This window comes from Phascolarctos cinereus, unplaced genomic scaffold, assembly GCF_003287225.1.
Source record: "Phascolarctos cinereus isolate Bilbo 61053 unplaced genomic scaffold, phaCin_HiC Scaffold_5;HRSCAF=322, whole genome shotgun sequence".
NCBI lineage: Eukaryota > Metazoa > Chordata > Mammalia > Diprotodontia > Phascolarctidae > Phascolarctos > Phascolarctos cinereus.
This window is the reverse complement of record NW_027555958.1, coordinates 45280808-45293039: the sequence shown is the minus strand read 5'-3', so window position 1 is coordinate 45293039 and position 12232 is coordinate 45280808. Positions and strand designations below refer to the sequence as shown.

The 12232-nt window shown below is 43.1% G+C and overlaps 1 protein-coding gene across 1 annotated transcript; it reads right to left on the bottom strand.

Moving 5' to 3' along the window:
- Positions 1-3666: 3666 nt before the first annotated feature.
- On the bottom strand, positions 3667-8060 carry TXNIP (thioredoxin interacting protein). The gene is made up of 8 exons (XM_021003897.1): positions 7449-8060; positions 6896-6968; positions 6643-6790; positions 6127-6229; positions 5757-6013; positions 5487-5643; positions 5232-5377; positions 3667-5106 (listed from the first exon to the last, which is right to left on the bottom strand). The coding sequence occupies exons 1-8, from the start codon at positions 7696-7698 to the stop codon at positions 5071-5073; spliced, it is 1170 nt and encodes a 389-aa protein (XP_020859556.1). The 5' UTR covers positions 7699-8060; the 3' UTR covers positions 3667-5070.
- Between the last annotated feature and the right edge of the window lie 4172 nt (positions 8061-12232).

Sequence of the window (12232 nt, the reverse complement as noted above, 5' to 3'; positions counted from 1 at the left end):
TGAAAACAATTTGTTCCAATAGCCATGAAGGTGGCTGAAGCAGGTGCTGTGGGGGGCTTAGAGCTTGGTCAGACATCAAAGACACCAAAGTCATCCATCGCATCTCACCCTATCACCAGTCATCCTGACTTTTGTCTTGCCACTGGACCTTGATGACCGGAAGAGAAAGTGAGGCTGACGATTTTGTGCAGCTCTATCTCACTTAAATCCAATTCATGAATGAGTCAAGACATCAATCCATGATATCACCGGTCCTCTTCAAAAATGAATGAATGAACAATTCTCTCTGAGTGGCTTTCTCTCTTCATTCCCCATCCATTTCACTAAACTAAGTTTAAGAGATTAAAGTCCTATAAATCTAGACCTGAATGTGATCCTGGAGGTCATCCAAGCCCATCCATCTCAGGCAACATGAGGAGAAAGAAGGGGGAATAATCTGATCTGGTTCTTCTCCTCTCTGTCTTTCTCAATGGCTTTCTCTCCTCGTTCCCCACCTACTTCACCAAGTTGGGTTCAAGAGGTTAAAAATATTATAAATCTTGATCTGGAAGTTATCTTGGAGGTCATGTAAACCCTTCATTCTAAGATGCAGAGAGGTTCATGGACTTCTCCAAGCTCACACAGGTGAGAGTCAGATTCAAACTTTGAACCTATGACTCTAGGCACAGAGCTCTTTCCACAGGGTGCATCATTTCTCAGTGGAGTCCTCTTACAGGGCCATGTTATTGGTGCTTTACAACTCAAAATGAGTGGGAAGTGGCAAGAGGTAGTACTAGGAGGGGAAGAGGACCTCTCTTCTTTGAATACCCTGAGCTTGAAATGAACTGTCTCCATCAAGAGGAGGCAGCTCTAGTAGTATTGGGTAGCAGTAAAGTAGAGGAGTCTTTGAGGGAAAACCCTTTTTGGGGGGAATAAGGGAAATGACCTCTGTGCAGGAGGGAAAAGGAAACATCTTTGAAGGCCTTTTATATTTTTTGGGAAGGACCATCCTCCTGTGAAACAGCTGAATTTCTCTATTTCATTCCAAAGATAACAGGCATTGGCTGGGAGGGAAACCATAAATCATGGATTTTCCTTCTCTCCATCTCCCATTTCCAGTGGACAGAACCACAGAAGCATAGACTTGGAAAAGGACCTCAGAACCCATATAGTCCAAGCTGTAATTGAACAGGAATCCCTGCTTATAGCATACCTGACAGGTGATCACTGAACTTTCTGAAGACCTAGAGAGAGGGAAGAGCCCATCATCTCTTGAGGCATCCTATCCTATTTTTGGATAGCCCTATCTGTCTGGAGGTATCTCCTTGCACCCAATATGAAATTTCCTCTTTGCAACTTCTGTTCATCATTTATAGTCCTGACCTCTGGGGCTGAGCAGAGTAAGTCTAACACATGACAGCCCTTTAAATTTTCTCAAAAAAAACCCCCCACTCTTGGAAGAGCAGCTATTGTCTGGGCCTACGTTCTCTTATCCATAAAAACAAACTAGGAGACTTCTAAAGTATCACAGTACTATTGAAAAATCACTGCACCAGAAGTCACAGGCCCTTCAGATCCTCCATCTGCCACCTGTGGGACCCTGGACAAATTTTATTACTAGGCCTTGGTTTCCTCATCTGTAAAATAAGGTGGTTGAACTAGGTGATTTCTAAGGTTTCCTGAGGCTGTAAATGAATAATTCTGTGGCCCATGTCTCTCCTAAGTCTTCTCTTCTCCAAGCTGATAATTGTTAGTTCCTTCAACACGTCCTTCTCTTTGGCATTTTCTCCATGTCCTTACCTATTCAGGTTTCCCTTTTATGGATGCTCTTTGGTTTATTGATATCCTTCTTAAAATATGGTGCCTAGAACTGGGAAAAAATGCTCTAGATATGATCCAGATGACCTCAGAACAGTGGGACACTTTGGTCTGGATTGGTGATTTTAACAGTATAAGACACTCACTAAGTAGAACTCCTTCAAATGATGTAATAGTATATATATATATATATATATATTATATATATATATATTTATATATATAATATATATATATAAGGTTTGCAAATCTCTTTACAAGTACTTTATTCTATCCTGCAACCTATTGATTATTTAGAGTCTTAGAGATGGATGGTGTAGAGAGATTTTATGACTTGTCCAAGGTCACACAATCCACGTCAGAGATGAGTTTTGAGCTGGGGTCCTCCTGACTCTAAGACCCTATGCCCATCTCGGTGAAGTTCATTGGTCTGAATTTTTTCCATTCTCTAGCTATGCACTTTGCAAGGAGTCTCTATACACAACACTTGGGCTCACCTATTACATGTACTTCTTGTCCCAGATCAGGTGCACACCCTACGTCCTGCTCTCGTCCTTGCCCCTCCCCTCTAGTCCCTGGAAAACAAATCACAGAAAAGATTTTTCCATCAACTGTCACCTAGTTCTCTGGTCACAAATGAACGGGGAGGAGCCTCTGGCTACCTGAGGGTGGAGATATGGAGGGACACTCTCAGGTAGCTCTGTGGTGATAGGAATCAATAGATACACAGAGAAAGGCTGAGACAGAGACAGAGAAGGAAAGTGACCTAGGAGGCTATCTATCTCCCCAGCTCATTTCTATTGTTATTTGCAGCTTACAGTTTTTAGATGGGGTTGAGAAGGGTTAGCCTTAGAATAAGGGGTCCTTGACCAGGATTATGATGTGAGAATATAATTGGTCAAAACCAAAGTCTGGCAGAATCTAGTCTCCATTGACCTCAGCACAGCCCCTCAGTTCCCACATCCTAAGTCTTTCTTCTAGAAATAAGGGAAACAGTATATTGAACACCCTGATGGGAAAAGACCAAAGGTAGCACAGGTGAAGAGGAAGAACACTCCAGGGGCTTGGGGTTGCAATCAACTCAAGGCTTGTCTTCTAATTCTTTAAAAGACCCAGCCCCCACATCCAGGTAATTGCTGAGAGAAGCTTGCTAAAGAATCAAAAAAGAAAAATCCAGACCCAATGACTCCTTTTCCCCCTACTCCTTTCTTACCAGTCTGACAAAAGACCTGTATTTCAGGTCTACTTTAAACCAGTAAAAATACATTTCATTTCACAAAATGAGACCCAGGAATGGTCAAAGTTGTTACTATGGCATAGAATCATGGTTCTAAGTTACTATAAAAGGCCCATCTTATTCACTATAAGCAAATGCTCTGTACTGAATTGTCTTACACACATTTGCATTGTAATTATTTGTCCTTATTGTGAGCACAAAAGGATTAATTTCAGTTTGTCATTATCTCAACCACCATAATTATATAAACATTATGTAGTGGTCTAAAACTGGAAACATTCTCATTTTGATTTCTCAGAAATCATTCTATCATACTAAAAATGGTTTAGAACCATTGGCAAAGAGAATGGTTCGAAGTAGCACCAGCAAAAACACATGGCCCTTCCTTTTTGCAAACAATTAGAGGGGTATTTGTTGAGATCTGTTGTATCCGAATATTTTTTTTTAGCTTTTAAAAAAGTTAGTGCTGTACGTAGATAGAATCACCCATACTTTCAAATCCTCTACTCAGTTATTCCAGTCAATAGCTAGGACAGTCTCCAGAACTGTGTTTAAAGATTGGAGTATAGATACCAAATACTTTTTTTAAAACACCCTTCCAAAAAACTTCTACCCAAGGAAAAACAGAAGACTTTTATGTTTAAACTTTTTTATTTTTATTTAAAAAAAAAAAGACCTCCTCCAAGGAGTTGAAAATATCTGATAAAAAGTACAAAATATAATTTTTAACATACAAAAAGATACACATTTTAAAAAACCAAACCCAAACCGCTTTCAGTCCATTTTCTGGTTGTACAGTTCACAGCTAAGAGTGGGGCTCAGTGCTCTGACACAAGACAGTAGAGAAAGTGCTGACCGCTTAGTCTGATTCATTAAGTGCTGAGGGCTAAGGGAAGAAAGAAGTTGTTCAAAACTCCTCTCTTAACACTGGGAGTGTGTTCAGGGGTGGGAAACCCACCCAATTCTGATCTGCTTCCTAAGAAGTTACTTGGAGTGTTTTTGGTAGTGTCTCTTTTTCAACTTGCTGTGCTGGGACTGCAAGGACCCTCCCTAATAACTACCGTTGTCAGTATTATTCAGTCTGCCCTCAGGAAGCTACTGGTAATGACAAGAATCATCATTTTATCAATATCAACTTTTCTTTACACACCCCAGCAGACCATTTTAGTTGAATGCTTAGGGACTAGGAGGAAAATCCTTAACGGAAAATAAGATAATAAGTGCTAAGAACAATACTTCAGAATGAACTCCAAGGGAGTTTTGAAGATATTTTGTGCCTTCCCCCTCCTACCAACACTGAACCCAAACTCTTAAGAAAACCTCATAAGAGGAAGAACAAAGTGCTTAGCCACAGGCTTTCACCAGCCTCCCTCAAGGGGTCCATTTGCCTTTGCTTTGAAACAAGGATAATGTGTCATCTGAGAAGTGCAGTGTGGATCACTTCCCTTTCTCATCAGGAAATTTTTCTACAAGAACAGGGAGCACCTTTAAACATACATACAGCGGATAGGTGGGAAGGGCTACACTGATTTCAGGAAGCCTCTTCTTCCCACCAAAACTTTGGCCATTATTTCTATAAAATCTTTCCCAGATCATTAAATCACCTTTGCCTGGCATGGCACAAAAGCAGGTTCCCAGATGCCAACTTTTTGTGATTGTAATCAATACCCCAACCCTCCCCAGACATCCTGGGAAGACCAATCTAGAGGGCACATCCCAACCCTGATCCAAACTACTGAAAACCCCTCACAGTACAGGGGAATTCTGAGGAAACAGGTCACAACAGAGTCCAAACGTCCCACAAACCAGCAAACACCTTCTATGACACAACAGCAGGACTGGCTGAGAGAACGCATGCACTTTGGCGTCCGTTTTAGGAGATGACCGCCTGCTGATCTCCTAACATCAGGGAGACAGAGGCGAAGGTGAACCCATGCCCAGGGGTGGGCGGAGACTGGTCATGCCGCTGAAAAAGCAGTCCAGGAGAGACAGAAAGAAACAGGTAGATAAACAGCTGCTTCTCTTCTTTGGGGCATTCACTGCACGTTGTTGTTGACGATACAGGGATCCACCTGGAAGGGCAAAAAGAAAGGTGGTTTTAGATGCAGAAGGTGGGAGGGAAGCAGGGGAGTCAGAAGAATATTTAAGTTAGGAGCACCCCTTCCCACCCTCATTCAATGAGGGTAACAATTCTCACCTCAGTGTAAGTGGGTGGAGGCATAAACTTGAACTCTGATGCATACATAAAGATGGGGCTGTCCAGAGAGCTATCATCAAGGAGAGGAGTGGTAGGGCTCTCCAGCCTGTGATCTTCAGGAATAATATCCATGTAGCAAGGAGGTGCTGCAGGGAGAAAATGGAGACAATCAACAACCCAGCCAACCCGTTTCTGATGTCCAGGGAATCTACAATGGGGAAAGGGCTGGGGAAGGGGAAGACTACTTTGGCTCACCTTCTGGGGTATCAGGGATGTTTAGATCCACCCAACTCATTTCAGAGCTGGTTCGGCTAGCCATGCTGGATGTGCGGCTACTGAGTCCTGACTTGCTGCCGATGACTAGAGGAAGGTCAAGGATGACTTTCTTAGATCCAGGGACACTGACATAGATCTACAGGGAAGAGAAAAATTGTTTCTATTAATACCAGAGAGCCATGACAATACAATACTGCTTGCTTCAATGACTGATTTACCCTAACCCCAGAGAGAGCCTCACTTACTCACCAATAAAGAGTATTCAACACGAAGGATGTTGCAGCCGAGGATGGAGGGTTTAATCTTCTGTACACGGAGGCTTTTGCCACGCCATGATTCACAGGTGCCAGAAATGATATGGTTGCCTCGAACAGAAGACAGCTTGTGGGTCAATACCTTGGTCTGGCCGTTGGCAAGGTAAGTGTGGCGGGCAACAATAGCAGCCTTGGGCACAACGATCCGGGAACATGTATTCTCAAAGTCAGCATTGATGGAGATTTCATCACCTGACAAAATAAATGACTTCTGTTACTACAGATTGTGTACTTGATGATTTATAGTCCACAAGCCTTCTCCAACACTATGACACCTGCCTCTCCCAAGCCCAGACTTCTCTTACCTTCGCAAAATCCTTTTCGGTCAATCCGGGCAGAGACAGATACCCTCCCGTCAGGAATGAACAGGCAAGAAACCTTTTTCTCCTTCTTGGCAGACACAGGTGCCTGAATAAGATAAAATGAGGAAATCTTTGCTAAAGTTCCTGAAAAGTGCCAAGTAAAGATGGCTCCTGCTTTTGATTATGAGGACCTCTATCTCCTGCAGGACTCTAGTTCAATATTATATAATATTAGATAAGACATCTCTTATCATTCCCTACCATATTTACATTCTCCTCTAAGCTCTGCTTGAACATTTCTTTGTCAACGGTCACAATAACAAGGTTTTGTGGTATGTAGTGAGACTATTGCTCTGTCTGAGAAAAACCAGGAATCCTCCCCTCCCTACCCCCCCCACTTTCCTTTAAGAGTTAAATTTTTATCCACTTTCATTTTAAGATAAAGATTAGATTCTCATTTTCATTATAAGCCTTGAGATCTCCCACTACCCAGGAATTAAGCTTATGGGGTAAGCTTACCATCAAATCAGGAGTGTTAACATCTACTGGATCCATCACTTCAAAGTACTTCTTGGTTTCTTGAGTTGGCTGGCTGGGACGGTCTAGGAAAGCCTTTACCCAATAGTCTACACAGCCATACTTCCCCTTGAATGAAGTTCCCAGAGGCCTATAGTGGAATAAAGGGAACGATTCCTTTTAGATTACTCATCAAGGAACATTGGATGCTTAAGGGAAGGGAGGTTTTAAAGAGAACAGTGTAGCTAACACCTACCCTTGAGGAAGTTCAAAGCCGAACTTGTACTCATACTTGTTTCCAGGTCTCAGGATCACAGACTCATCATTAGCTTCAGAGAGAGAAGGAAAAAAAATATCCACCATTAGAATTACTAAAAAGTGATACTAATCTTATTTTAAATGCAGAAATACCTAAATAGTGGACACATTTTCTGAAACTAACTATGGCACTTTAATCTCCCAAAGGGAAAGAAGGTTAATTCTGGTCTGGGTAAAGAAGCCCAAAGCCCTGAGTCCCGACCCTCAAACCAAAGGGAACTATGACTGTTTTCATCTCTAACACTCAGATTTAGTTAAGCACCGTCCCCAATTCAAAGTATCACAGCACACAGCAGCTGATGTGAGGACTGGGGATAACACCCATTTTGCCAGATGGAAGGACAAAAATTCAGCCCTCTCCCACCAAGCTAATGAATGGTCTCATCAGAACCGGCTCCCCCCAGGCTCCCTTTCTTAACAGCTGGGGCTCCGCTGCTGCTCCTCCTCCTCTCCCCCAGCCCCCAGCCCCGGAGGAGGGCGAGTGCCCTTACCTGCGGGCTGGTCCTCCAGGAGAAGCGTGTCCTCGTAACGCAGGTACTCTAACGCCTGCTTGCACTGCTGGGAGCCCTGCAGCCACAGGACTTTGGCCACTCCGCAAGCCAGGATCCTCACGGCCTTGACCCGGATCACCTCGCACACCTCGACCACCACCCGGCCGGCCACCTTCTCCCCACTGCAGTAGACCTTGTCGGGGTCGCTGAAGACCACCTCAAAAGTCTTGATTTTCTTGAACATCACCATGGCTGGGGCTTGGTTCTCTCGGACAAGGGAGACAACGAAAAAGTCTCTCTCTCGAGTGTCAAACCTTTTCGGTTAAGTGGAGAATATTTCGTTCTCCTTGGTCTGCCCGAGTTTGTTGGCTGACGGGCTTGACAATTTTAAGAAATCTAGGAGCCCCTTCTCCAAAATCAGGCTTTGCTAACGTTTAAAAAGTAAAAAAGCCAGAAAACGTAAGACTTCTCGCTAAAGCAAAGAGACTTCGAAAGAGAAAGAAACTCTGTCTCAAACCAAAAGGGGCTTTGAGGAAACCCCCTCCCCAAAGTCTCAGAGGACGAGAAAACAGCAGCCTACCCGAAGAGCTCTAGGAATTGACTCAATGAGCAGGCGGAAACGGCCCTATATAGGGCTCTGGCTGTCTGGGCCACGCGAGGGGCTGCGAGGTGGCTCGTGCTGTCCTCGTGCACAATCTTCCCATTGGCTGTCTTTCCCTTGTTTACCGGGGATACCGCCAATCAGCGCGCGGCCCGGAGCGCGTGGACACAGTGTGCCTCTGGCTGGGAAACGGTTGTTGTGCTCGATTTCCTCCGAGGAAGGAGGGGGCGGAGGGGGTTCTTGAACGACGTCCCTTGAGACAAATGAAAGGAGGGCTGGGGGATTGCCCCTAAGCCTATCAGCGTTCTGATAGAAGTCGGAGGGCGGGTGTTGATGTCAGAGATTGGCGTTTTTGGGTGAAAGGGGAAAAGTATCTCAGGGGGCATGGTATTCCTGCCTTCAATACGTGAGAATGATTTTAGGGTAGCCAAACCATTCTCAGGCCCCTCAAATCCCAAGTTACTTGCTGTTGTCCTCTGTCTCGCAACTTTTTTGAACGACATTCCCATAGAAACTCTAGAAAAGTTTTCAATTAAATAGAGAATTGAAGGTTGGGGATTAGGGATGGGAGGGGGGAGAATTCATTTTTCAGTCAAACCCTCCCAAGAAAATTGACTTTTTTTCTTAGAGGAAAAAAAGGGGGGTGTCACTGGTGTTTGTCAACTTTCTCTTCAGTCTGAATTCCCAAATTGGACGTTGTGGGCGTGAGTTTTCTCACCCCACTTTCCCTCACTGCTTTATTCACTCCTGGCTTCCAAGGATTCTGAATTTCTGTCTCATCCTGATCATTCCCTTTTCTCACCTTCTTTTCTCTTTTCTTCCTCCCCACCTCCCCCACCTCCCCCTCCTCTCCTCAACCACCCTGTTATTTTTGGAACGGAAATAAGAAGGGTGTGTTTACATCCTGCTCTGCTCATCCCCTTCATCTCTTCATCTTCTTTCCTTGTAGAGCAGGGGGACACTTTGTTTATGCTCCCCAAGTACCTCATCACCCCTTTGAGGAACACGGTGATTATATTGTGCATGTCTTAAACCATCTGCTTAACCAGTCCTTCATTTCTTGCTTCACACCTTATAAAACCATAGGGATACTCCACCCTTCTTGGTGCTTTGTATCTATAATTCCTGACTGAGCTCTCTCTGAGCCAGCTGGCACTCTCTGTTCTCCATACACTCTTCCGCAGCCCTAAAGGAAAAAAAACAAAAAAAACCTTCAGAAAAGCTTGTTTTTGACCAGGTCAGTGTCTCAGCTCACGGTAGGAAGACAAGCACAACAGAGTATTTTTTTAAAAGTATATTTGAATGTTATTACTTTTTCCAAAAGTCTTTAGAAAATGAAGAAATGAAGGGAGGAGGAAGCAGGGATTCGAAGTCTCCAGAAGGTCTAGCTAATATCCCATTGTGTACTATGCTTTCAAGAGCCTTAATTTGGATCCCTGTCAGATGGGTTTTTCCCTTTCCCTCCCTGAGTGAGTTGGCCATAAAATCTTAGGAGATGACTGTTAAAAATTAGTGCTACTGAGGCCAAAAATCCTGTTATAATTAGAACTTATATTTTTAGACGCTGTGCGTCTTACCTTTCTTTGGCTCCCTGTCTTATTTATTTGTGGACATTTAAACGTTTGCTTCAGTCCTCCTGGTCAAAAGAGGATGGTGATGTCCATAAGCTTGAGAACATATATATGGGTAGTAGAATGGAATGGAACCCCACTCCCTCCACTTTTTTTTTCAGTGACATTAAGGACCTTTCTTCCTCTTACACCCCAACAGTGATAACACCCTCAGGCTAGCAAATTACAATACAACGTGAGAAAGTTCCAGGATGAGGTTTGATGACCTAATTGGTTAGAAAGAATAGAATTAGCCCCGGGAACATCTTGATCTCAGTGGGTGTGTGGGTTAGAAGTAGCACTCTGTTGTACAGTTACCGAACAAAGTATGGGGTGTTTTCATCAGTGAAGAGCATTGATTGAGCTCCTAGACCATGCAGAATCTTAGACTGATGTTTTACAGTCCTTAACTCTGAGAGATTTGCTTTTTGATTGTAGAGAATGGACAAAAAAGGGGGAAAAACAACATAAACACTCATAAAACACAACAGATTAATGTTTAATTATTGTGCACATGAGTATTGAAGGTAAAGAAGGGATACAGAATAATTGAAGCTGTGGTATTAATTATAGAAGACTTCTTGGAGAAGGTTAAACACTGGTATGTATTACCTGGCCGTGACCATGAAATGCCGAATCCAGCTCTTTTTCCATGTCCTACAGTAAATCTCTCTTGTCCTGTGTATCTTTCTTACTGTGTTTTTCTCTTACTGCCACTCTTTACAGAGCTGAGTGCTATGGGCATGCTCCCTGTTATGCCAAGCTTCCCTTGAATGTTGAAAAACTATTTAGCTTTGGAAGCAATAGCTTGCCAGGGCCTTGGGCCAAGATATTTTCTGAAATGGTGCCCTCAACAACAGAGTTGTTTACGACCTTTTCCCTGATAACCTGCTAAAAAAAATAAAATCAGCCTCCAGAATCTTACCCCCCTCCAGCTCCTGGGTTGGGGAAAGAGAAAGTTCTGTGAATTCCTTTTCCCCAAAAAGTGCATTAAGGGTACAGGGAAGGGGTAAACTTGGGAGGGGCTGTACAGTAGTGCTAGATACAAGAACTTTGCATGTTAGGTCACCTTTCTCTTTTCGTTCCTCCTCCCTTTTCTTTCTTCGCTTGAGTCAGTGGGAAACTGAAAAGTGATTGTTGTTTGTTTGCTTTTCTGTGAGTGAGGTGTTTAATACAAGCCAAAGATTTTAAGGAATAAGGTGTCCTCACTGACTAGTCTGTTGTCAGGCATAGACAAGTTATAAACTGCCCTCTTCAACCTAAGGCCTTGGCCCTAAGGATTTGAGAAATCTGGTGTCTTCAACCCAAGAGCTCATTGCTCCAATTTGCACCCCACCACTCTAACCATAACCCAATAACCATAATTTCCCTCAGTTACTACTCAGTTAATTCCCCCCCCCCTTTTATAGGGAATTTCAATGTAGGAGAAAATTGGAGGTCTGGATAAAAGAGAAGGCATCTCATAACCATGAAAAATGCCCTTGGTGGTAGTAGTAGAATTAAGGATACTTGTGAAACAGCATTGAATTTGGAAGAATTTTTTTCTAGTTTAGACATAATAAAAGTCCTCTATCAGTGCTTAGTGAGAGCAGTGAATATAGGACCATAGGATCATACATTTAGAACAGGGAAATAATTCAAAAGACAGCATTCTTTTTGTTCACTATTCTGTAGAGAGAGATATACCACAACTAGTTCCAGTCCTCATTACTTCTTAGCTAGAATATTGTCATAGTCTCCTACTTGCTTGCCCCTTCTCTAATTTATCTTTGAAACTACTGTCAAAATAATCTCCCTTGTGTATAGATGATATTCTTTCGCTCAAAAACCTTTAGATGCTCTCATTGTTTATTGGATAAAATACATTCTTCTCATCCTGGCATTCAAGACCCCAACACACCTTTAAGCATCATCACATACTACTCCCCCATGCACTTTATTTTCTAGCCAAAGTGGATTACTCAGTGATTCTCAGCCTTGTCATGCCCTTCCTTCCCTGCTTTTATATATGATACTCCTCCAAAAGCACCTCCCTCTTTTTTTTGGACCTAGCTTCTCTTTGAAGAGTGCCTCTATTATTAACAAGTCCCTTGCTTGGGCTTGGCGACCCTGTGCTTTTCTGGAAATACATATGTGCTATATTCATATAACCAACATCCTCTAGCTATTTTGTGACATCAGAGATGGGAAAACCACTTTCCCCAATAAAACTCATAACTTTTGCCTGCACCCTTAAGGGGCCCTGGGTGAATTCCTTCCCCCGTTCTGGTTTGTCAGTGTCCTAGGGCTGCCCTGATTGTATCCATCCCCTGTTGCTCTTGGCTATCTGTTCCTGCCTCTGAGGGTCTCCTTACTCCTTTTCTTGTATGACTCAAAATGTAATGTAATGAAGTTCTACTGCTAAGCATTTACTGTCTTATTCTTTTGTGAAATCTGAAAGATCTCAAGCTGCTATAGAGCTAGGACAGTATATTTATGCACCTGAGGCAGCAAAAAAACATTGGATTTGACATTCAAAATCTTTCATAAGCTGGCCCCACCTACCTGTTCCGACCTCTTACACTTTATATGCC